General features: G+C 36.7%; 1 protein-coding gene across 2 annotated transcripts in view; it reads left to right on the top strand.

Annotated features, from left to right (window-relative positions):
• MTREX (Mtr4 exosome RNA helicase) overlaps positions 1-27,516 on the top strand; it is a 130,914-nt gene that overhangs the window by 86,707 nt on the left and 16,691 nt on the right. For both annotated transcript variants that reach the window (XM_010386472.2, XM_010386473.2), the window contains exons 20-25: positions 5,967-6,077; positions 8,793-8,981; positions 14,766-14,929; positions 20,194-20,299; positions 23,831-23,887; positions 25,627-25,789. In XM_010386472.2, the coding sequence (XP_010384774.1) occupies positions 5,967-6,077; positions 8,793-8,981; positions 14,766-14,929; positions 20,194-20,299; positions 23,831-23,887; positions 25,627-25,789 (790 nt within the window). The remainder of the gene's footprint in view (positions 1-5,966; positions 6,078-8,792; positions 8,982-14,765; positions 14,930-20,193; positions 20,300-23,830; positions 23,888-25,626; positions 25,790-27,516) is intronic.

Genomic DNA, 27,516 nt, shown 5'->3' with positions numbered 1-27,516 from the left:
CCAGCCTGAGCAACAGAGCAAGAACCTCTCTCCAAAAATCAATCTCTTTGTCTAAAAAAACAGTAGTAGAGTTGAGCTTGTTTTATTCCCTATAAAAACTAAAAATAGCATCTTCACCTATGTCCCTAAATTATTTTTCAAAAACTGAGACGTACACCAAACAGATATACTGGCACATAAGCCTCAAATAAGGAGGAACAGAGGACTACAACTCTGATCACTGTTCTTTGTCCTAAATTTCTTCCCGAGGGGCCTAAAAGAGATCATGCCCACAAGCCAGAGTGAACATTTTTTCTACTGATCCCAAAATTTTAGACAAAACTTCTCCTTAACCAATTGCAAATCAAAAAATCTTTAAATCCACCTATAACCTGTGGGCCCCTGATTTGAGATGTCCTGCCTTGTTAAATCAAACCAGTATATAACCTCCATATATTAATTTATGACTGCTATAACTTCTGCCTTCCTGCCCTTAGAAACCCTTACCTGTAAGCCATCTGGAAGGTCAGAACTTGAATATTAACTACCTAATCCTCCTTGCTTGACACCCTACAAATAAACACCTTCCTTTCTCCCACTACAAACCTCAATATAGGTATCTGGTCTTACTGCAGCAGGCAAGCAGAGCCCCGTTTGGTTCTCTAACAGTAGCAACTCTGTAAATCAGTTTTCCTGCTCCCCCAGAGTTTATTCTTGTTATTTGTTGTCATTGGTTTGTTTTGTGATTTCTGAATTCTTTTAAGTTTGTATTTTTAAATTGTGTGTGGCCACAAAGATCTCTGCTTGGTTAGTTTAGTGGTCAGCTCATAATTGTGCAGAGACTTCCTTAAATGCCTGCTATCATTAAGTTCTCCTGTCTGGCCAGGCGTGGTGGCTCATGCCTGTGGGGGGCTGAGGTGGGTAGATGACTTGAGGTCAGGAGTTCGAGACCAGCCTGGTCAACATGGCCAAAACCCATCTGTACTAAAAATGCAAAAATTAGCCAGCATGATGGTGTGCGCCTGTAGCTTCAGCTATTCGAGAGGCTGAGGCAGGAGACTTACTTGAACCCAGGAGGTGGAGGTTGCAGTGAGCCAAGATTGTGCCACTTCACTCCAGCCTGGGTGACAGAGCAAGGCTCTGTCTAAAAAATAAAAAAAGTTCCCCAGTCTTTACTTAGAGGCTTTGTATACATATTGCAGCAAGCCATCAACCCTCAGCAACACAGTTAACAACATTACCTTAGCCGCTTCCTGGATGTACAATTTCATGGTCAGACAGAAGTGAGAGCTTAGAGTCTTTTCAGGGCTTTCCTGAGCATGCACACAGCCCTGGTCTTGGCCTTCTAGATTTCCAGAAATGTGTGGGAGCTTTTCTAATTCCCCATGAATGTCTTACTCCCCAGCTTTTCCTTTTAAGCTTTCTGGTTAACCTGTTGTTTGTCCCAGCTGTCATTCACAATCTCAGGCAGCCATGGTGTTAAACAGTTGCTTCTTACTATTTTTGACAAACACATCCAGGAAAAAGGTTTGCACTGGTAAGCTCTCAGTCAGGTCAAATAAAAAACAGCCTTGTGAATGGAGTGTTCCAGGGAACCACCAGACAAGAATAATGACAATTCTATGGGAATAGGCCTTTGAAGAAGCTCCAACCCTATTCTCTCCCCTCCAGTGGCTGCAATACTGGTTTTCAGTGGGATTTGTTCTTTGGTTTTCAGGCTGTTAGAAAGCTGAGGAGTGGGAGATGGAGTAGGATAAGTTAAATTTGCCACAAAGCTTGCTATTCTTATCAAAAGTCAGCATTTTTCTTGAATATATGCTCACTGAATTCCTGCAAGCCTTTGGTTAATTTCCAGAATTCTGAAGAAGTTGATTTTGACAAGTTTTCTCAGTGTTGGCATTGCTTTTATGGAGAAGAGGATTTTTGGAGGTCCTTACTCCACCATTTTCACTGACATAAATCCAGTTTTTTAATAGCGAATTAATCAATAGCACATTGGTTAAAATAACTGTCTGCCATGACTTGATTAAAATTCAGTTGGTTCAAAAAACAACTTGCTTGTTTGAATGAAAAATTCAAAAACCATGTTTCAGCTGATAGTCTTGATTTGAAGAAATTATATAGCTTGAAATGTATTTAGAATGTATTGACTTAAAACTTACTTCTTATATTATCTACCACATTTGCTTATTTAGGGGAAAATGTAAAAGATTTAAAAGGTCTAAGGATAAAAATACTTCCTGTTATTGGTATTCTAGCAAGTTTCCACTGATTGCTCACATGGTTATTTGGACTTATAAAGACCAATGCTGCATCATGTTGAACCTGAATTCTGAGTTATATCATGAAGGTAATTGGGTTTAGAAAAATGAATAAACTGCCATATGCAAATATTATGATTTTTAAAATATCTGAAATTTGATGTTTATAATTTCATGACAACTATTCATTCAATTTTTAAACATTTAACTTCTTGTTTATAAAATGTCGTGTTTCTAGTTAGGGAACTCTTAGGATTTCCCTTTTCTGTGCTTTAGGAGACATTTATAAATGGCCTTTATAATCTGTTTCCTGTCATTAAAGTGTTAGTTGACCATTTCTTGGATGGAGTTTATTATGGAAAGCAGCCTTTGAAATTGACAGTTTTGTCTTCCTTCTGAATCTCGTCTTCACAAAATAGTTTTACTCAGTTTTGAAGGAAATTCACAGATACCTGTGCATATTGAATTCAGCTACAGGTATATAAAAATACTCTTTTTAAAGCCAAGTGAATTATTTTTAATTTTCTACCTTTTTAGATGTACCTTAGTGCATACAAATTGTGCGTCTTTAACTCTGGATGCCGGCTATGTGGTATTGATAATTTTTCATGTCCTGAGTCTTCTCTGTCCAAACAGTGTATCAACTGCTGGTTCACAAATTGGTGGCCCAAAACCCAATGCAGCGTACAGAATGTTGTTTCTAAAATGAATTAGACCAGCAGTCCCCAGTCTTTTTAGCACAAGAAACTGATTTCATGGAAGGTAGTTTTTCCATGGATCAATGTGGAGCAGGGGTGGTTTGGGGATGAAACTGTCCCACTTCAGATCATCAGACCTTAGATTCTCATAAGGACCAAGCAACCTAGATCCCTTGCATGCGCTGTGTTTGCGCTTTTATGAGAATCTAATGTTGCTGCTGATCTGACAGGAGGCGGGAGCTCAGGCAGTAATGCTTGCTCCCCCACCACTCTTGCTGCATGGCCTGGTTCCTAACAGGCCACAGACTGGTACCATTCTGGGACTTGGGGACCCCTGAATTAGAGAGTTTGGAAGTAAAAATAAAAATGATAGTAAAGGACTGGGCATGGTGGCTCACACCTGTAATCCCAGCACTTTGGGAGGCAGAGGCAGGCAGATCACCTGAGGTGAGGAGTTTAAGACCAGCCTGTCTAACATGGTGTAACCCCATCTCTCCTAAAAATACAAAAATTAGCCAGGCATGGTGGCAGGTGCCTGTAGTCTCAGCTACTTGGGAGGCTGAGGCAGTTGAATCACTTGAACCGGAGGTGAAGGTTACAGTGAGCTGAGATTGCACCGCTGCACTCCAGCCTGGGTGACAGAGCGAGACTCCATCTCAGAAAAAAAAAGATAGTAAAGGATTATAACCATATGAAAATAAAATAATACATGAATCCAGAAAGAGATATATAAAATATAGAAGAAATGGCCGGCCATGGTGGCTCACGCCTTTAATCCCAGCACTGTGGGAGGCCAAGGTGGGTGGATCACTTGGGGTCAGGATTTCGAGACCAGCCTGATCAACATGGCGAAACCCCATCTCTACTAAAAATACAAAATTAGTTGGGCATGGTGGCACATGCCTATAATCCTAGCTACTCAGGAGGCTGAGGCAGGAGAATTGCTTGAACCCGGGAGGTAGAGATTGCAGTGAGCCGAGATCATGCCATTGCACTCCAGCCTGGGCAACAGAGTGAGACTTCATCTCGAAGAATAAATAAAATAAAAGTTAGAAAAGTCACCATTAGGTAACTACCACAAATAATAATTGACTATGGCAAGAATCATCCATGGATGCTGAAACTAGTAAACTGAAAGTTTAATGAAGAAATGATATTTCCAAAGTCTCTAAAGGCTCTCCCTACAAATTTCTTAATTGTAGAGAGTAAAATAGTAAATAATAATATAATAAAGAATCCTGCAGATAGCACCTTAATCAAATGATCAAAGTGATCAACATTATCTCTCATAATGTTGACTAGTGGACTGAGTAGAAAAGAACATGACTTCTACCAAAAATGCAGAATCTGAATCTTACGATTCCTCATGACTAGAGAAACCCAAACTGAGAGTCATTCTATAAAATAACCTTTATTATTTTAAAAAAAATCAAAGTCTTGAGAGACACAGAAAAACTGGGGAACTGTTCTAGATTAAAGAAGAAAGAAATGTGACATCAGTGTATGATCCTAGTTTGGTTCCATGGAGTGGTGGTGGGGAAGGTAGAGTGGTATAAAAGACATTATTGTGAAAGAGGATGAAATCTTAATATGGACTATAGATTAGATGATATCATTGTCTCGACATTAGATTTCCCTCTTTTAACACTTGTACTTTATTTGTGTAGAAAGAGAACGATGAAGCAAATAGGCAAAATATAACCAATTAGTGAATTGAAATAAGGGTATGTGGGATTTATTTCATTCTTACAAGTTTTCTGTAAATTTGGAAATCTGTGAAAATGTCAGTACCATAAAAAAGCAAGAAAGGTGGGGTATATTTTTAGATTAAAGAAGACTAAGGAGACATGACCAGTAAATCCAGTTTATGATCTTTGGCTGGATCCAAAAGTATAATGGTAATAGTAATGTATGAAGGTCATTAGTGGGTCCGTGGGGAAATCTGCATAGGGATTGTATATGATATTTCCTTAGATCTTACAATATTGTAGCTTTGCAGGAGAATATGCTTGTTCTTAACATATACATGTATTTGCTAGTCAAGTGAAGTGATTGTTGTCTGCAAGTTAGTTTCAAATGATTAAAAAAGAGGAGGAAAAGGCAGGAAGAAAGAAAAAACACCCCACCCCAAAACCTTAACTAGAGAGAGAAAAACTGCTGTTAATGGTTTGACAAACTAAACCTTTTTTGGCAAGTTTGGCAAATTATCGAACCTTTCTACCTTTACTAGAAAATCTAGAAAGGTTAGATAATTTGTGTAAGGTCACACAATTAGCTGAAGACTGAATTCACATGTTCAACCGCTGTACCATTTTTGTTCATTAAAGCACTATGAATATATTTGTTATCAGCAAGCCAGTGGAAATTGTGTTTTCATTAGTGATCAATGTAAAAGTAGCTGTGGGAGACAGATTTGGACCTGTGGAAACATTAACTTTGCCTCAGTTTATGGAGGCTCTCTGGATTCAAGATCAGTTGAAAGGAAGCAAAATTTGATGTTGATAATTTGCCATTTCGACACGAGAAAGCATGGAAGAAGGTTTGCAGATAGGTGTTCTTCAAGATTATGTCTAATGGAATATGCTGCTTTGTCTCTTTGAAATACTTCTTCATTCCTGCCCATCCAGAACTTACATGAATCTTTCTTGACCTCCTAAACCTATTAAACAAGAATCTTTCATTTTTAGTACTATAGTACCTTTATGTATTAATATTTTTGAACTGCCAAATATCTGAGACCATAAAAATGAATAAAGTGTGGATTCTGTATTGAGGGGAGCTCTTATTTTTATGTACCATTTATTTACCTGTTATTTAGAGGTTTGAACTAGTTTTTACTTTTTAAATACAGTCTCTATTACGATAAAAGCTTCAAGATGAGAGAATGCTTCCCGGTAATTATTATGTACTTATTATACTGTTACATACTGTAAATGCAACTTCCTCTGTAAGGATCCAAGTTTAGGAAATAGTAGAATATGAACACGTGCAAGTTTAACTGTAATACTGTATAACTTTTTGGTCATAGGTTGTCCCAGTTTTGGTGCATCTCCTGTCTGCTATCAGCAGTGTTAGGCTTTACATTCCTAAAGACCTTCGACCAGTGGACAATAGACAGAGTGTTTTAAAATCAATACAGGTATGTGTTAATTTTATAAATTAAATATAAATTTTATGTAAATACAGATAGTGTTTATAAAGAGGCAACTGAAATGCTTTTAAATATATTGCTTTCTTTCAGATACCTATAAATACTGCCAATAATGGCAATTATTTTTCATAAAAATAATGGCAGCAGATTTTCATGTGGATTTGTCCTCTCTTTGAATCTACCAACAAAGTGAGTTAGTAAAGGAGGACTCAGAAGGAAAACCATTTTGCTTTATTCAGTATGAGTGAAAACTATAGACTGTATTACAAGTTTTATGTATAAAATCATGTACTGACAGGACTTTTAACCATTTTTTAATATAGTTAATAAATACATGAAATTGTTTAATTTTCAATAGGGAAAATTAAGATTTTGTAGTAAATTTAATTTTCTAGTAGAAACAAGGTGCAGTGGCTCATGCCTGTAATCCCAACTCTTTGGAATGCCACAGCACAAGGATCACCAGAGGCCAGGAATTTGAAACCAGCCTGGGCAACATAGTGAGGCCCCCATCTCTACAAAAAATTTAAAAAATAATTTAAAAAGAAGTTAGTAGGACTCAGTGGTATGCACCTGTAATCCCAGCTACTCAGGAGGCCAAGCCAGGAGGTTCACTTAATTCCAGGAGTTCCAGGCTACAGTAAGCTGTGATCATATCACTGCACTCTAGCATGTGCAACAGAGGGAGACCTTGTCTCTTTTAAGAAAAAAAAAAAAAGGAAGTGATTTTAACAAAGTTATTTAGTTAATAGTTTGAAGAGCATTTACTGTGCAGTAAAGGCTCTGTACTAAAATCTGAGAAAGCAAAGATAGTAGGATTCTTTCAGTGTAGAGTAGGAATTTTTAAGCTGTGTTCCGATGGTGGGCTTCATGAAATGAATGATTCTCTGACAGTTTTACAAAATTTTTATGTAGATGTGGATATCTTTTCCAAAACAATCACTTCTAGAAAGTTTTTATCACTGTTGGTCTCGTAGTAAATAAATATATCTTATAAGTTCATTGAAACGTAAAGTCCCACTGAAATTTTTTCTAATATTTTCAGAATAGCACAGTTTTGAGCAGAAATACACATTAATCATTATTAACTTAGCATTAAGTAATGCCATTTTTTTGAAAAAAATAATTGTTTTATACTTCTGGGTTAGGTCAGTTCTCATTTTGCTAAAGTTAAAATTGAAATTAATTTTTCTTTGTCTGTTGGCAAATTTCAGGCTTGTCTATATTTGTCTTAAACATCCCTGTGCTGTATCGTGTTGATATATTTCAGCTTTCACGTTAATTTCACGATAACCTGAGTCTCAGTTTTGCATCATGATTTAAACAAAGTTAGACTGTTTGTTTTCTTGGTCCTTCATAGTCCTTTACATCAGTCACCACATGGTGAGAAGCCACAGGAAGAAAAATTGGGGAAATTAGCCTGCCAACAGAACCCTTCACATAATGTATAAAGATTTCCCTTTAGCTACATTAATTATACTTTTTAAACTTCAGAACTACAATTTTAGTGTTTTCTCTGTTCTGGAACCTCACACCTGTGACTCAGTTTCTTTATATATAAAAATTGGCCAGGCTCATGTGTAGGATTTTTGCGCTGACACTAACCCCCTTTGATTAGGGCAGACATATATCCTGAAACCGTACCATATGCACTTACCGGAGATACCAGTCTTTTGGAAGAGCTAGCATTATCTGCTCATTTAGGACAATAATCTGCAAATGTCTTTGAACCCTTTACATTTGTTTTTTACTGTTAATGTGTTTCTCCTCCCCAATTCCCAGTTCCTCACTAGCCAAATCCTATCTTATCTTTTTTTTTTTTTTTTTTTTTTTTTTGAGATGGAGTCTCGCTCTGTCTCCCAGGCTGGAGTGCAGTGGCCGGATCTCAGCTCACTGCAAGCTCCGCCTCCTGGGTTTACGCCATTCTCCTGCCTCAGCCTCCCGAGTAGCTGGGACTACAGGCGCCCGCCACCTCGCCCGGCTAGTTTTTTTTGTATTTTTTAGTAGAGACGGGGTTTCACTGTGTTAGCCAGGATGGTCTTGATCTCCTGACCTCGTGATCCGCCCGTCTCGGCCTCCCAAAGTGCTGGGATTACAGGCTTGAGCCACCGCGCCCAGCCATCCTATCTTATCTTTAAGGCTTATCCAAGACCCTGAAAGTTTCTCAGTAGGATGCCAGCCTACAGTGAGCTGTTTCTTCTGTGTATGAATATGTTTATTGCATTTAACCATTAATCATGTTTTTTTTTAAGCTAAAGGTCTCAGGAGCTTTTAAAAAGTCTGTACTTTCCAAGTCAATAGTACCCTCCCTAGGCATCAACACCAAGGAAATAATCCGAAAGCAGTTTAAACATAGATGTTTAATGCAAGATTACTTGTGATGGCAAGAAGTTACAACAATGTTATACAGTAACGAATTTATCAGTAAGTTGTGCCACGTTCAGGACTATGATCAAATTATGACTTGTAGTTTTATTAGTAAATCATAATACATCTGTGAATCATAGGATAGCACTGAAAAGGAGTTTTCAAAAACAAATGCAGGGGGAAAATGTCCTACAATTTAAATTGGCAAAAGACAAAATTATATATGTAGTATACCTTTTATGTCCATGTGCAGAGAAAAAAAAGGAAACACTGATTTGGTTTGGTCTTACTAATTTTGACTATAAGATGAAAATGAATTTTATATATTTTTTTCAGGAAGTTCAGAAACGTTTTCCTGACGGCATCCCCTTATTAGACCCTATTGATGATATGGGCATTCAAGATCAAGGACTGAAAAAAGTCATTCAGAAAGTAGAAGCTTTTGAGCATCGAATGTATTCTCATCCACTTCACAATGATCCAAATTTGGAAACTGTGTATACGCTTTGTGAAAAAAAAGCACAGGTATGGCAGAAACTTGGTTTTTATAGTAGAATTTTGTATGTTTCACTGAATAAATATGTGCTTGTCTTTTTCTTGTCTTGTTGGTTCCTGGCTAAAACAGGAAAATGTTAGCTATCTTGTAAATAAACTGTCAGCTCTGAACCTGTCAGCTCTCATCAGCAAGACAAGATAAAGTTCATTTTGCTGTAGTTTGATATTTCACATAGGATGTTCTGTTTTTTCTTACTTTTTAAAATTGAGATATAATTTACACAGCATAGCATTCACCCTTTTAAAATATCCAGCTCACTGGTTTTTAGTGTATTCATACATACTTGCAACCATCACCACTATGTAACTTCAGAACATTCTTCTCACCCTCTGAAGGAACTTTATACCCATTAGCAGCCACTCTCTGTTTATCCCATCCTCCAGCCCTTGGCAATCACAAATCTACTTTCTATCTGTATGGTTTTGCCTATTCTGGATATTTCTTATAAATAGAATCGTGTAATATATGATGTTTGTGTCTGCTGTCTTTCACTTAGCGTGTCTGCAAGGTTTATGCCTGTTGTAGCATAAATCAGTACTTCATTCCTTTTATGGCCAAATTTTATACGTGTGTGTGACAGAGTCCTGCTGCGTCACCCAGGCTTCAGTCCAGTGGCGTGATTGTGGCTCATTACAACCTCTGCTTCCCGGGTTCAAGCGATTCTCCTGCCTCAGCCTCCCTAGTAGCTAGAATTACAGACACACACCACCATGCCCGCTAATTTTTGTATTTTTATTAGAAACAGGGTTTCGCCATGTTGGCCAGGCTGGTCTTGAACTCCTGACCTCAGGATACCCATCCACCTCAGCCTCCCAAAGTGCTGGGATTACAGGCGTGAGCCACCATACCTGGCCTAACTAAATTGTATTTTGTTGTGTGGATATGCCATATTTTGTTTACCCGTTCATCAGTTGATGGACAGGACATCATTTGTTTTTTTCTAACTTTTTGGCTATGATGAATAATGCTGCTATGAACATTTGTATACAAGTTTTTGTATGGATGTTTTGAGTATCTTGAGTGGAAATAGGTAGGATTGCTAGATCATATGGTAACTCTATATTTACCTTTATGAGAAACTACCAGACTGTTTCCAAAGTGGCTACACCACTTTATATTCTCACTAGCAGTTTACGAGATTTCTGCTTTCTCTACATCTTCGCCAGCACGAGTTATTGTCTATTGTTTTTGCTATAGCCATCTTAATAGCGTCAAATGGTAGTAGTTAAGCTTTTTAGGATAATTAGCTTTAATGTCTAACCAGTAAAAGCATTATTATAAGCATTCTGTATAGCGAATTTAGAAAAAGCTTTTTGACGTGAACATAATCCTTTCCACCACCTACTTTTTTTCAACTGGAATGTATTACACTATACAAATCTCCCTTCCTCCATGAAACTTAAAACTCCTTATTGTTGTACTTTTTCAACTTTTATCACATACCACTTTTATCAATACATTTGTCTTGTGTCTCATAAACTAGATTTTAAGCTCCTTAGAGTCAGATGTTTCATTTTATTTACATATTCTCATAATGGTCTATTTTTATAAAGTAAATGCCCAGTGTTTGTTGGATAAATACATGAGTAGAAACTCCTATAATAGAGTAATGTGTTCAGTTCATAGTTTTAAAGCCGTCTCCCTTTCTAGCTTTTTGTGAACTTACATCATATGGTGCTGTAGCAGATAGACAATATTGGCTGCATGCTCAGTGAATACATCCATGCTGTGACCCACCTTGAAGTGCTGCTAGGCAGGAAGCTTGCCAGGTGCTTCTCAAGATGAGGAAACTGGGACACAACAAGCTTTCATTACTTACACAGATATCCAGTTGTGATTCTCACCTGTTCGTCTCTTACCAGGACCATTGCAGCAGCTCCCTCCCTGCTATGAGTCCTTCCATGGCCACCAGGGTCAGCATTATGTTTCCACAACACAAGAACAGGTAGACTTGAGCGTGGTTGAATGATGACTGGAAAGCATCCTTGGAGGTGGTTTGAAGGCATTATCTGAGCTGCTCAAATATACTGAAAAAGACGTTGTCTGACTGAAGGGACTGGCTAAATAAAGTTGTTATGGAGACTCTGCAATAACATGTAAGAAGGCTCATGTATGAGCATTACATGAAAAAAGGATCTGAAATTGAAGTGGACTACGATTACTATTTAGCAGAAATATAAAATACACCAGAAAAGACTGAAAGGAAAACTTTAAGTGGTTGTGTTACAGCAATAAGAGTATAGTGGTCTTTTTTTTTTCTTTTCCTGCCCCCTCCCCACCATTGTCTATAATGTGCATGTATATATATATATATATATATAGTGCTTATATACATATAAGCACATTATATACATATAAGCCATGGTTGCACCATTGTACTCCAGCCTGGGTGACAGAGTAAGACCCCATCTCTTTAAAAAAAAAAAAAAAAAAAGTGTACATGTATAGTCCAGTTTTTTTCCCATGCTTATATACATATAAGCACATTGTGTGTGTATGTGTGTGTGTATACATAGATATATATATATATAATTTCTTTTTTAATGGAAGAAAAATACAGCCTGGGCACAGTGGCTTACACCTATAATCCGAACACTTTGGGAGACCAAGGCGGGAAGATCACTTGAAGCCCAGAAGTTTGAGACCAGCCTGGGCAAGATGACGAGACCCCCATCACTGCAAAAAAAATGTTAAAAATTAGCCAGGCATGGTAGCATGCACCTGTCATCCCAGGTACTCAGGAGGCTGAGGTAGTGTTATGCCCAGACCATTTGTTCCCCAAAGAAGACCACCAGAGTCCAGAGTCAAAGCCAAGCGGCAAGGATCTTTAATGCAAGTTCAAACTTGGTCCCTCCGTTTCACAACATACAAGAGGGCCCCGAACAATGCGTGCGTTTGCCTTTTATAGCCTGATGTAAACAGGACTTGTAAAATTGCAGAGGAACGAGGGAATTCTCTAGGTTACAGCATTACAATTGGTTAACATTTTAAGTTTATACATTTAGCAGTTTTTTTATTGGTTCCCGCACTCTCAAAAACGGCTGTGTTCTTATCGGGGACTTTCCAGGTGGTGTCTTTCTAAAGTTGAGATATATGGTAGTCTTTGAATTGAAAGATATATGGTGGGGAGACATATGGTGGGATGAGCCCAGGAAGTTGAGTGACCTATGGAGGGGAGACATATGGTGGGATATGTTTATACTGGGCTCAGGAAGTTGAGAGATATATGGCAAGCACTGGTAATTAGAACAGAAAAAGAACAAGACAGGGACTTTCACAATGCTTGTCTATACAACGTCTAAAATCTATAGATAACATAATCGGTTAGGTCCGGGGTCAACTTTTAACTAGGCTCAAGGCGCCGCCCGGGCTGTCTGCCTGTGGGGTCAACTTTTAACTAGGCTCAAGGCGCCGCCCGGGCTGTCTGCCTGTGGATTTCATTTGATCTCTTTCAGTAGGAAGGTCACTTAAGCCAAGGAGATTGAGGCTACAGTGAGCCATGGTTGCACTACTGTACTCCAGCCTGGGTGACAGAGTTAGACCCCATCTCTTTAAAAAAATAAAAATAAAAAGTGTACATGTACAGTCCAGACAGTTTTCTTCCCAATATTTTTGATCCATGGTTGGTTGAATCTATGGATGTGGAACCCACAGATAGGGCCAACTGTGTGTCTGTGTTGTTTTATAAATGTGTTGGAAAAGATCTTGTACGGCATTGTCCGGTGTCAGCCACATTTAAATTTTTTAGTGGCCACATTTAAAAAAAGAAGAAACCAGTGGCATTAACTTTAGTAATATTTATATTTAACCCATTATATCTAAAATATTTTAACATTTTTATATTCAAAATACAAACATTACTCAAGAAAAAAAAAATCTTAAATGTTGGACTCTCTTCTACCTTGTAAGCTTTATAAGCCTCACAGTTATTAGCACGATGCTTTGCTCTGCTCTCATAGGCATCCTCAGTCACTTCAGTCAAACCCTAAAAAACAATGGTTTGTTCGTTTTATTCTGATAGGCCTGATAAGTCATGCTAGGTAGCGTAGCATTCATTATCTAGCTTCGAAAGCATTGCTTCCTACGACAATGGCATTGCGACTACACATCTGTTCATAGAAATATAAATAATCACTAAGAGCTTGCATCTAGGGTCTGATAGCCTGGGCTTGAACCCCATCTTTATCACTCAGTAGCTCTGTTCACAGCAATAGAAATAATTGAAAATAGCTTGGATTCTAGGTTCTGCTAGCCTGGGTTTGAACTCCATCTTTATTACTCAGTAGCTCTGTATTCTTGACCAATTTACTTAGTAATCTCTCTGTGCCTCAGTTTTCTCGTTTGTAAAATGCAGATTTAATATTACTTCCTACCTTTTAGGATTGCTGTAAGAATGAAATAATGTAAAGCACTAGAAATAGAGGACATAGGTAATCTCTGAATAAACATCAGTTGCTGATCACCTTCATAATTTTTCCTCCTTAGTAGAAGTTTAATAAAGTCTAAAAAATTCCGTTATCTTTGGATTTCAACTTATCAAAACTTTTCTGTCAGTGTTTTTCTGAACAACCACTTCAGGATACCATTGTTCTTTGTTCTTGTACTACTGTATGCTTGTCATAGTTGGAAAATATGTAATATTTACTGATTAAATTTTAAAACTTCTCTAAAGGATGACATCAAGATGATACATTTTCATTTTAAGGTTTCATCTATGTTTTGAATAAAGGCCTGTTCTCTTTGCTAAAACCATTTCCAGCTTAGGCAAATTCATGATTTAACTTAAGGGCAAAAAGAAGGAATAGTTTTCAGGACATCATGGGGGAAATATAGATAGTCAAGAGAAAAGATTTCTGTACCCTCATTTTTCTTTCCCTGTTCTCTAAGCTATCCCCTGATGCCCTAAGGATGAAAAGCTAGAGCTGCTGGGATTGGTACTTCAGGAGTGTGATTAATTGTCCATTGAATCCTGTCTTGGGAGAGCCTATCCTAAATTCACCACTGACTTTTTCTGTTCTTACAGCCTACCTTGTCTAGCTCACAATATCCAGCTCACTCTCCTCCTTCTAGCCTTCATCCTTATCTCTCTTCATTTAAGCAAGAGGCATGCTCTGTTCTCTTGTCTTCTTTTTTTGTGAGACAGAATCTCGCTTTGTCACCAGGATGGAGTGCAGTGGCGCAATCTCGGCTCACTGCAACCTCTCCCTCCCAGGTTAAAGCAATTCTGCCTCATCTTCCTGATTAGCTGGGACTACAGGCACCCGCCACCACACCCAGCTAATTTTTTTTTTTAATATATATTTTTAGTAGAGATGGGGTTTCACCATGTTGGCCAGGATGGTCTTGATCTCCTGACCTTGTGATCTGCCCACCTCAGCCTCCCAAAGTGCTGGATTACAGGCATGAGCCACTGTGCCCGGCCTCTGTTCTCTGTCTTCTTATGCTTTTTACACTTTCTAATATCTGCCTGCTCTGCCTCAGATTTTTCAAATGGACGTTTTGTATTTTCCATGTACTTAATATTTTAGGTAGTATTTAATAACTTTTCAGATAATTCATTACTCTTGTGTAATGTTCTGGGAACGTATCTAAGAAGCTCTACTTTCCCCAGTCTCCCCAGCACTGAAGCTTTAACCCAGAAGTATACTGCAAGATGTTCTTAAAAAATATTTTTTGTTTTATTTCATGAATAAATCTCCTTGTACATTGTTCACTTTATTATTGAACTTTCTTTATACTTTTATGTGCTATAGATTGCAATAGATATTAAATCTGCAAAGCGAGAACTGAAGAAAGCGAGAACAGTCCTACAAATGGATGAACTAAAATGTCGCAAACGTGTTTTAAGAAGGTTGGGATTTGCTACTTCTTCTGATGTAATAGAGATGAAAGGACGAGTGGCTTGTGAGATAAGCAGGTAAAATCTGGTTGTTCTAGAAAGTTGATTTTTTTTTTAATTTTAAATTTTAATTTTTGTTTATTTTTTTGAGATGGAGTGTCACTGTGTTGCCCAGGCTGGAGTGCACTGGCGCAATCTCAGCTCACTACAACTCCACCTCTCAGGTTGAAGTGATTTTAAATTAACCGTTATCTTTAGGAAAAAAGAGCTTTGTTAAAAATACAAAGTTTGGGCCGGGCGCCGTGGCTCAAGCCTGTAATCCCAGCACTTTGGGAGGCCGAGATGGGCGGATCACGAGGTCAGGAGATCGAGACCATCCTGGCTAATATGGTGAAATCCCGTCTCTAATAAAAAAAATACAAAAAACTAGCCAGGCGAGGTGGCGGGCGCCTGTAGTCCCAGCTACTCGGGAGGCTGAGGCAGGAGAATGGCGGGAACCCGGGAGGCGGAGCTTGCAGTGACCTGAGATCCAGCCACTGCACTCCAGCCTGGGCAACAGAGCAAGACTCCGTCTCAAAAAAAAAAAAAAAAAAAAAAAAATACAAAGTTTGTACAGTACCTTCCACACTAAATACAGTTTTGAACCATGAAATTGAGACATTGGAAAAATCTCTTAGATCTCAGTAATTAACACGAGAGCTCCTAGCATTTGTATGTATTTCCTTTGACTTTTTTTAATGCCTTGTGGGATTTTTACATAATCTTAGTTTATATATAATTTTGTATACTTTTTAAAATTTATTAACATTTTCCCACCCTGAAACTTAACCTAGTAACTATTATCTTGTTACATGTGTAGCAAACTGTAATGAGATTTTGGACTAATAATAGGATTTTACAACAGAACTTATAAGCCACAGATTAAAACTGGTTATATTATTTTCTATTTCAGTAATCTTTTGACACATTACAGATGACATCAAAACTAAATTATTTACAACATCAACAGTTATTTTATGCTCTTACTGTTTTTATGGGTCAGAAATTCAGGAAGAGCTCATTTGGATGGTTCTGGCTCAGTGTCCCCCAGGATTGCTGTCAGACAGGTGGTTAAGCTGTAATACTAGGAGTCCGGAGCAGCTGGGAATGTTAGGACCTCTATCTCTCTGTTAGAGCCTCTCCATGTGGTCTCTCCACGTGGGCTGGTTTGGGCTTCTTCACAGTATGACAGCCTCAGGATGCTTACATGGTAGCTGAAGGCTCCAGTGTGAGTCTTCTAGCTGGCTAAGGTTGCCTTTTCTGACCTAGCTTTACCTTTTGTAACCTAGCTTTGTTATCATAAGCATCATTTCCACCATATTCTCTTGATTACAGGTGAGTTATAAACCCTCCTGGATTCAAGTGGGGGATAATTAGATTCCACCTCTTAATGGGGAAGTGGCTGTTGTTCAGTATGACTTTCTGTGATAATGGAATTGTTCTGTACACTGTTCAGTATAGTAGCCACTATTTAACATTTGATATGTGCTTCAACGGAGGAACTGAATTTTTTTATTTATATCATTTTAATTAAAATTGAAATTTCCATGTGTGCACGTGGCAGTCTTTATAGATCAGTGCAAATCTAGAATAACGTGGTATAGGAGATGCTGTTGTGGCCATCTTTAGAAAATACAATTTATGATACTGTTCTAAAAACTGTGTTAGTTATTTCCCACCATGAGGAATGTCTCCTGACTTAGGAACCAGTTTGCCTCTGTCCTCCTTAACTGGAAAGTTATAAGCTGGTAGTTCAAGCAATATCCAGTCTGAAGATATATCTTGTTTTGTCTATATAGTGATGATCATTTTCAGTGAATATATAAAAGACACTTTTGAAACAGTTATTTTATGTACTCAGCATGGCCAGGAGGGACAGGACCAGAGAACTACAGGCCTTGTAAATGATTTCAGACTTTCTTGGTAAAAATGTATTTATATCGTTCATCTGTCCAGATGTTACAGACTCAGATGTCTGCATAGAACCAGGAGACTGTGGTGAACAGGATAACTCTTAGCCACCAAAAGGGGGCAGTGACTACCCAGCCCTAGTTAGTTGTTATCACAGGATAATGTGCTATTGGATTTATATTAATAACATATCCAGGATTAAATCTACACTGCAGTACTCGTCTGCTGATTCACATGCTAACATTATTGGGATTATTTCCTTCTAATAATTATTGTTTTACAATTAATATAGAAATTTCCTTTAGATACCCACAACTAGATTTTGTGTTGGAAGAATGGAAATTGATTTTATTCCAAGATATATTTTTCATTTATAGTGATAACAATATTATATCAAAGTTTGTTAACTTTCCCCAAAATTTGCAAAAACTGGGGCATCTTCCTAGACTCCTTCTCTCACCCATTTTTGCCTTTTTAAACATTGCCACTGGCTAATATGTATCCCTCATTATTTTTGGCCTCAATTACTGCAGTTGCCCTTCTGATTATTCTTTGCCTCCCTTCTTGAGTTTGCAAAACCCAAAGCACAAATCTGGTGTGTCGTTCCTCTTTTCTTCTTGAGATGGGATCTTGCTCTGTTGCCCAGGCTAGAGTGCACTTGTGCAATCTCAGCTCACTGCAGCCTCAATTTGCCAGGCTCAAGTGAACCTCCTGCCTCAGTCTCCCAAGAACCTGGGACTGTAAGTGTGTGCCACCACGGCTGGCTATTTTTTTTTTAAGTTTCTGTAGAGACGGGGTCTTGCCATGTTGCCCAGGCTGGTCTTGAACTCCTGTGATTAAGCAGTCCGCCCACCTTAGCCACCCAAAGTGCTGGCTCACCCAAAGTGAGCCACTTCACCCAGCACCCAGCACCCAGCCCCTTTTGTGCCATTCTATTTGGTAAAAGTCCCTCAGTGATTCCTTACTGCTTTTATAATAGATTCCATAATTTAGTATATTCTTACTCTCCCTCTCCAGCAGTCTATTGCCACATCCCACACTGCTTTTCCTTTTGTTTCATATGACCTTTAACCTCCACCCCATGTCCTGCAATACTTGCATATTTTTGCAAAGAACTTCGAAAGTTGCTCTGAACTTCTTCAATCTGATTTTAGGCTCCTCCCCTTTTTTTCCCTCATAGCCACTTGTATAAGTCTATTAGAGCACTCTGTTAGATCACTGTTCTGTGATTATCAGCTTGTCTGCCCCCCACGTTAGATTGTAGCTTCTTGAAATAGTCTTTCCTCATTTGTATTGTTGCCCTCTTTGCTTGACTTAACTCTTAGCTTAACACTAGAGACCCAAATTTAGTTTTTGACTTTTATTTATAAATATTTTAACTGTTGGTAAAGATTATAATAGTTCATGACTTTATTCTTTTTTAAAGACTTTCCAAAAAGTAAAGGCAAAGTTTACTTTTTTAACAATACAGTACAATTATTGTATGGGTCAACTGAACTCTGATTATAGAAGTCTAGAAACATCATCTTTGTAGTGTTCCTTTTTTAGCTTGAACACAGTTGCGAATTCAGAATTTTTCATTTTCCACCCAAGGAGAAAAATAAGTGAAGATATTTTGCAGTTGTTACTCAAATCAGAAGATAAACACAACAGGACAAAACGTACTGTAGTCAAAGTGGTAATGGTGAGATTGATTATGTAAGCAAAATCTCAGACCCTAGGTAAATTCTCAGACATCATAACTAGTGCATGAACAATACATATATATATATATATATATTTTTTTTTTTTTTAAGACAAGGTCTAGCTCTGTCACCCAGACTGGAATGCAGTGGCAAGATCATGGCTCACTGCAGTCTTGACCTCCTGGGCTTAAATGATCCTCCCACCTCAGCCTCCTGAGTAGCTGGGACTACAGGCATGTGCCAGCATGCTCAGCTAATTTTTGTATTGCTTTGTAGAGACAGGGTTTTGCCTTGTTGCTAGGCTAGTCTTAAACTCCTGGGCTCAAGCGATCTACCTGTTTCAGCTTCCCAAAGTGCTGGGATTACAGCCATGAGCCCCTGTGCTCAGCTGAACAATATATTTCTAGGGACAAATATATATATATACACACACACACATATATATTTAAATATATATTTATATATATATTTATGAGATTATTCATGTAATCATTCAACAGAAAGGACGTAGTTATGTAATGTCTATGATGAGAACCTGGACCATCTCATTTTGCTAAAAGGACTTGTAATAGTAGTCTCATCTTTTATGATTTGTGCACCAAAGTTTCCTTATATGGTCCACAAGTGGTCAAATACACAGTTGTGTATATAAGGAAATTGGAAAGAAACAGATGATGAAGAAATTTTTTAAAACCTGTTGATCATTCTAATCTTTGTAATAATAAATATATTGTCCTTATAAGTCTGTATATGAAAATGTTTTACAATTATGGAGCAAAGAAGGTGACCTTACTCCTCAACAAAATCAAGTTTAAAAAAATGTATTTTGATGATGCAAAGAGGACTCAGAAGTAGTAAGCTAGAACTTAAAAGAGATGTAAATCTGGAATTGTACATTTTGACAGGGCAAGTGTGAGAAGAAAGAGAAGTAGTGATGAGCTAGTACCTACCTATTAAAGATGTACTTGAAATCTAGAATTGTATTTCCTAGATGGATATTTTTCAGATTCGTGGATGACAATTGGTGACCAGCAGTTTGTTGCATTCAAAGGCTCTTGCCCATCTTGGTTATATACCTTTCAGCCTTTGGAAAATATGAATTAAAATGTGAGTCTTCTGGCCGGGCGTGGCATCTCACACCTGTAATCCCAGCATTTGGGGAGACCGAGGCAGGAGGACTGCTTGAGCTCAGGAGTTCCAGACCAACCTGGACAATATAGCAAGACCCCATCTCTACTATAATATAAAAACTTTAAAAAATTACAACATAAAAATAAAAAATGTGGGTCTTCTTATGAGTACATTTTAATTAAGATTTCTAATAAAATTGTTTTTCATTTTTTTATTCTACAGATTATTTGTAAAATAACTGAAAAGTAATTATAAGAGTCCTTTTGCCCTAGAAAATAAATGACAGTGATGATTTTTCCTAGCATACTAAAGGTTAAGAAATTGTTCTTATTTCAGTGAATGTTTGCATTTTGATATTTGAAATCTTTATGTGAAATCCCCATTTTACATTGATTATATAATATATTGGTAATTATAAAGATCTGCTTTGTCCTTAAATAAATCATTGTCATTCCTCATTGATTACTCCTTAAGGTCAAATAATACGTTTTATTAAAAACTACATGTTAAAGGCATATGTGTGTGTGCATGTGTGTTCTGACATTTTAAATTTATTCTTTTGTTTTGCCGTTGTAGTGCTGATGAGCTCCTTCTAACTGAGATGATGTTTAATGGCCTTTTCAATGACCTTTCTGCAGAACAGGCAACAGCATTATTAAGCTGCTTTGTGTTTCAAGAGAATGTGAGTTAATTGATTCAGCACATCTTATTAATTCACACATCATGTAGTTAATAGTGTTATGGCTGTATTATCAAATATTACTAATACTTACATATTATAGGTTAATGTTAATTGGAAATCACAGCAACTTTAACACAAATTTACTAAGAAAATTGAATGATTAAATACATATTATTAGAATAAAATAAGGTTTGTTAACAATCACTATTAATTAGATTTTAAGTTTTAAATTTGTTCTGTAACCCAATTCATTAAACATTTGGCCGAGTCCTAGGCAGTCCTAGAAATAAAAAGATGAGTGAGAATAAAACTAGGAAAGTCTGATAAAAATGAAAGTGGGGAGTGAGGTTGAATTAACTCTACTCCCCAGTGTTGAAGAATAATGACGGAGCAGTCCATCCTGCTAGGAACTGAAACGTTAGTTTTCATGGGCACGGTTTGAGTTAGTGGTAGTAGTAGTGATTATAAGATCCTTGTTGGTTTGGCAGCAGTTTTTTTTATATGAGTAATTAGTTCACTTTCAACAGTTCTTAAGAAATCAAAAAATGAAGTGCTGGATGGAACACATAAGAACGCTGATTATCCTTGTACTACATTCCAAAAACCAGTATGATTCATTTTTAAAAGTAAGATGTGTTGTTTTACATTTAAAATTTAAGACTTTATTTATTGTAGATGAAGTGGATAGAGTGAGAAAAAGACAAGGACATCTGCCTTCTAAAAGTAATTTAATATTCTAAATTTTTGGAAGACCTTTTACTATACATACTTAGTTTAACTTTTAAGTAAATTGTGTAGGACAAATTGTTGAGTTTTTTTTTAAGTTCCACAGCTCTTAAATCTTGGGGCTAGATGTCAGTATAAGGAGTTTAGATTTATTCATTGAAACCACACCTAATTGGTCTGTTTACCTGTTAACTGTTTCCCTATTTATTAATCAGATCAAATATATTACTTCTTGAAGTAGATGGGTACTTTTCTCAGGTCCCTGATTACTGATTAGAATCACAGCTGTTAGTGGCAATGATAACAAATAGGACAATAATCCAAAAACAGTTTATGCTTTCCTGAGATTGCCTACTATGCACCTATGAAATATGCATACAAAATAGTGTTTTTCCTTAGGCTCAAAATTTTATTATATCAATTTCCAAGATAAAAATAATTAAGAACATTTGTCAAACTTGGAATAGGAAGGTTCAGAGATTTAGGTTTGTAAATAGTTTGGGGATAGGTGGTCTTCTACCCATGTCACATTTCGTCTTATTTTTCATTATTTGCATGTTCTTGTTGTTTTATATTGTGGCACTATTACAGTAGTTCCTTTTTCTGAGATGCCAGTTATATTCCCTCTTCAAAGGAGTTGGTTAAGCCAAACCACAAGCTCTTAAATCTTGGGGCAAGATGTCAATATATGCAGTTAAGATTTATTCAGTGAAACCACACTTTGTTATATACAGTGTCATCAATTCTTGTGGTGGCGCCTTTTAACATTGAGATGAAAGATTGTACTAATTGTCATGTGGATTTTTCTTGATGCTTTTAACAGAATGTTTTCTGCCAAAAAGAATGTTGTCTTCTAGTAAATATAGTAAAATACTTGTTATAAGTAAGATGAAATTTGCTTAATATAATAACTTCTATTTTAAAATGTATTTATAAAACTATCTCAACATTTAAAAAATAATATTTAAAAGATTACATAAGTCTTCATAATATAAAGGTCAAGTGCATACAAAAATTTGTTAAGCGCCCAATGTGGGCAGTGTACAGATCTAAGCACCAGAGATGCAGCAGAAATGTTTGCTTTCCTGATACTTACATGCTAGTGGATGAAGATAAAGAAATACAATACACATACATTCTGTCAAATGGGGGTGAAGATTTTTGGAGAGAAGTGAGAAGAGTCAGATCACTGAGGGGTTGGGGTTACTATTTTAAATAAGATGATTAGAAAAGGCCTCAGTAATGAAGTGAAATTTATATTGAGGCCTACAGGAGAGATGAGGGAACAAACTGTACATACCTGGTGGGAGAATATTGTTAAAATCACAATTAACCTCCTCATATCAGGACTGGTGCCTTCTACCTATAGTGAACAGCAGAGAGGAATGTGATGAGTAACTGTTGACCATAAATAGACACAATATCAAACACATTTCACAGTCTTGGGTTCTTTATTAAACTGAGATGTTAAGGTCATTCTGGCTATTTTGCTTTTTTGACATTCATCAATAATTTCTGGTTTTAGCAACAATAATATAGAATTTGGTTCTTGATTTATTAAACATATATACATGATGCAAATCAAAATCAAGTCCTATGTAAGTACTGTTGCTTAAAATAAAGGCAGATATGTCGCAACTAACCTACAGTTGCTTTAAAAAAAAAAAAATTTAGGTATCGGGCATGGTGGCCCACACCTGTAGTCCCAGCACTTTGGGAGGTTGAGGCAGGCAAATCATGAGGTCAGGAGTCAACACCAGCCTGACCAACATTGTGAAACCCCGTCTCTACTAAAAATACAAAAATTAGCTGGGCATGGTGGTGCGCACCTGTAATCCCAGCTATTAAGGATGCTGAGGCAGGGGAATCGCTTGAACCCGGGAGATGGAGGTTGCAGTGAGCCGAAATCGCAGCATTGCACTCCAGCCTGGGCAACAGAGCGAGACTCTGTCTCAAAAAAAAAAAAAAAATTAGCTATAATTACTTTAAACCCTGTCTCACACATACATACATACCATTCTTACAGTAATTTTATTTTTGTACAGTAACTACCTTTGTCAAAAATTTCTTCACAAATAATGTCTGTTATTCTCATGATAAACCTATTCATTTTGAGGATCTGGTTTTATTTTTCTTTGACAGGGAAAAAACCAATACACAGAATTAAGCAGCTTGTCCAACTTAATTTGGCTAGTTAGTGATAGACCTGAAACGCTATTGTATTATTCAGAAATTGACAGAATTTTCAACTGTAGGAAAGCAATACTAAGAATACTGAAACTCAGATTAAACTTCTAGCTGTCTTATACTTCGTTAGAGTTAGAACATCTGTGTAAAATAAAAATTGGGGACACTATTTTTAACGTACTTTATCCTGAATTTTCAGTTTCTAACTTTTCAGTTTCTACAGATTGAAAGTTGCCTAGAAACTAAAACTATATCAAAGATAAACTATGATAAAACCCTTTAATGTTGATGTAACTGAACTACTGTGTATGTTTACAGTATTTATCCTCCCTCAGTTCCATAGATAATCACAAAAAGCAGCTAGTTAGCACACTGCAGATGTAGCAGTGTGTTTTCCTCTGAAATGTAATAACAATATTATAATTTAGAATGAGAGGAATAGTGATTTTGCCTGTGTAAACTGAATTGATTAGAAACTCTTAAGTGCTATTGACTGAGGTCTTATAATTTGATATGTGACTATCTTACAAGCTTTGTTTAATTTGTTAAAACAGGTAGTGTGAAAACCAAGAACTTTAAATGTGGGTTTTTATATCTTGTTTTCCTTTTCTTTTATAGTCTAGTGAGATGCCCAAATTAACAGAACAATTAGCAGGACCACTTCGTCAAATGCAGGTAAAAACAATTTTTTTTTGAACTACATATTTTATGAATAGTAGATTATAAAATAAACTTTTTTGATAATCTAATCATAGTGGTTTATCATTTCACAGAGATAGGCTATAAAGATTAAATATGTCACTTGATGTCAGTCATGTAACTTAATGTTACTCTGATAACATCTCTTGTGATTTTTACTTTAATAATTAAACAGTATTTCTTTCCCATTATTGTAATGAACTGTGTAGCATTATTGTGAAAGGAGATTAAAAACTTCATAATGTAAATAGGCTGTACTGATAGCTCAGTACATGTGTCATTTTCTTCCTCAGTACTAATAATGGTATCTTGATGGACTAGGATTTAGTTTATTTTTAATTCTTTGCACATTTTTTCATTCTGGTTTATAACAAAGTTTTGTTGTTTCATTGTTGTTGTTTTGTTTTTGAGACAGTCTCGCTCCCTTACTGAGGCCTAGAGTGCAGTGGCATGATCTGGGCTCACTGCAACCTCCACCTCCTGCATTCAAGCGATTCTCCTGCCTCAATCTCCTGAATAGCTGGGATTACAGGCCTGCCACCACGCTCGGCTAATTTTTGTATTTTTAGTAGAGATGAGGTTTCACCATGTTGGCTAGGCTGGTCTCGAACTCCTGAGCTCATGTGATCCTCCAACCTCAGCCTCTCAACGTGCTGGGATTACAGATGTGAGCCACTGTGCCCAGCCTATAACAAAGTTTTAAAATCTGTTTTATCATAAGAAATTGTTTGTGTCTGGGTCCTCAAAGCCACAGTAGTTTATAGTTAGTAATAAATTTATCTCATTAATGTCATAAGATAAGCTAATTTTATCTGCCTTTTCAACATTAGACAAAGACAATGAAAGATGAGCTAAGGAATTACAAGAGAGGAACAAAAAAATGTGTCATAAAAAGGCCCCTTCAGAGCAACAGACACTGGTGCCTAGTTGAGGGAGGAGAGTGGGAGGAAGGAGAGATTGAGGAAGAAAAAATATAAAAAACCTGTGGCATATTATGCTTAGTACTCAGCTGACTAAATAATTTATACACCAAACCCCTGAGTCACAAGTTTACCTAGATAAGAAACCTATACACATACCCCTGAGCCTAAAATAAAAGTTAAAATATTTTTAAAATAATAATTCAAAAAATTCTGATTAAAATAAAAAGGCTGGTTCAATGGAACATGTAACATGCCTTAAAATCACTAAGAAGTTTAAATTTCTAGAACTAGCGAAGTCTTCATAGGTTCATAGGCCTAGGAGTATTTGGTCTTTTAGATTGCCAAGTAAAGAAGAATGAATTTTCTCAATTTAGAGGAAAACAATATAAAGATAAGTACATTTTTAACCATTGTTGGGGGAAAATTTATTTTCCTCTAGGATTTGTATTTCTCTAAATCTGTTCTGTAATGAAATAGAGATTAGTTAAATGCTGCTCTTGAATACTTTTAATGAAGAGTTCTGTCTGTTTGTTGAAAAGGTATCACTGGCTGAAGAGCATGCTCTTGATACATTTTTCTTAGTTAACTACGTCAACATAATGGGAAAGATTGGCTGTTTGATCACTTAGTAATGGAACAGGCACTGTGCCTACTTAGGAGCAGAATGTCCACATTGCAGACATAATACCTAGGAAGAAAAAGGGACCTCCTGGAGTACTGGCTTGGAAACCTAAAGAATAAAGTGATATGGGAGATCGTAAGTAAGGAATTTTAACTCTTTTATCTTTAAAGGAATGTGCTAAAAGAATCGCAAAAGTTTCAGCAGAAGCCAAATTGGAAATTGACGAGGAAACTTATCTAAGCTCATTTAAACCTCACTTAATGGATGTAGTATATACCTGGGCAACTGGAGCTACATTTGCCCATATCTGCAAAATGACAGATGTCTTTGAAGGTATGGTTAAATTTTACATATATATATTTACAGTATAAGAAATACAGTTAGGATGGTATTGTTTTAACTAAACAAGAATAATATGTATTTTTAATATTTGGTAATTAAATGAAATCTCCCTGTTATATAGATTAAAAAATATTCTCCACAAATTCTTTATATTATTAAATAAGCATAGTCTGTTCATTAGAAAGTCCTTTAGAATCTAAACTGTATAATTTTGTGCAGTTATAATTCTATGAGTTTCTGCAGTCACAAGCATATGACCCTAATAAGTCATATTTATGTTGGCATTTTTCCTTTTCCCTTTTGTTCTCCTGGTGAGCTATATAATTCCACTGAAAATAGCAGAGCTGAAAATGATCAGTCATTACCATATGTAATAACTGACTTGGCTTTAGTCATACTGTTATTGCAGCATGAATCAGATTAAATTTAATGAGCAGGACTTTAAGAGACTGAAGAATATTGTTACTCAACTAAATTGTTTCATTTAGATGAAAAAACTAAGGCAAAAGAAATACAAGGAATAATTATAAGTGAATTATAAGAAGCAAAAAAAAAGTAGACTGTTTAAACAAAACCATATTTTAAAATGCTGCATTCAGTAGGAAAAGATTAGCTTATGTGTTTATAAATGGCCAGTTGTATTTACTGAATGAGATAATTTACATTGAACTTTCTTAAAAATGAAAGTACATGAGTTCTGTATAGAGATTATAATAAGAACGGCTACTATTGCTTATAGATTTAGTTTGAGAAAAATTACATGTTTAACATGCCCAATATTATAGACCTTTCTGTCATGCGCGTCCATGTGAAGAGACCACCAAACAGGCTTTGTGTGAGCAACACGGCTGTTTATTTCACCTGGGTGCAGGCAGGCTGAGTCCGAAAAGAGAGTCAGCAAAGGGAGATAAGGGTGGGCCGTTTTATAGGATTTGGGTAGGTAAAGGAAAATTACAGTCAAAGGGGGGTTGTTCTCTGGCGGGCAGGAGTGGGGGTTACAAGGTGCTCAGTGGGGGAGCTTTTTGAGCCAGGATGAGCCAGGAAGAGGAATTTCACAAGATAATATCATTGCTTAAGGCAAGGACCGGCCATTTTCACGTCTTTTGTGGTGGAATGTCATCGGTTAAGGCGAGGCAGGGCATTTGCACTTCTTTTGTGATTCTTCAGTTACTTCAGGCCATCTGGGCATATACGTGCCAGTCACAGGGGATGCGATGGCTTGGCTTGGGCTCAGAGGCCTGACACTTTCAACTGATATTCTTAAAGAAGTAATAGATTACTGATTTTATGAATCAGTTATTTTTATGCTGCATAGGTTAAACTTCTCTGCAACAGAATATTAAAAACTTAAACTGAGGACCTTTACTGTATTGACTATATTGAACTTTATGGGTTTTAAGGTTTTTAATGTTAAAGTTTATAGCGCCTTTTTAAATTATGTTATTGTATCTTACATATTTTTTCTAGGGTTTATAAACTTCTCAGCCTCCTCTAAATGATCATTTAGTCAAACAGTCCCAAAGCATCCTTTGAATTCTGTATTCTGTTACTGGGAAAGTCATTGTTCATTAAGTAGGTATTATATGCTGAACACTGTGCTAAGAGCTCTGTATAATGTACATGTAATCACCAAATAGCAATTCAGGGTAGATATTATCTCCACTTTGCACAAGGAGACTATGGTAAGCAGTTTGGCCAAGGTGATGTGACGGCAGGAT

The sequence above is a fragment of the Rhinopithecus roxellana genome, chromosome 3, assembly GCF_007565055.1.
Source record: "Rhinopithecus roxellana isolate Shanxi Qingling chromosome 3, ASM756505v1, whole genome shotgun sequence".
In the NCBI taxonomy this organism is placed as follows: Eukaryota; Metazoa; Chordata; class Mammalia; order Primates; family Cercopithecidae; genus Rhinopithecus; species Rhinopithecus roxellana.
Note: the sequence above shows the minus strand (reverse complement) of the source record. Positions and strands in the feature narration are given on the sequence as shown.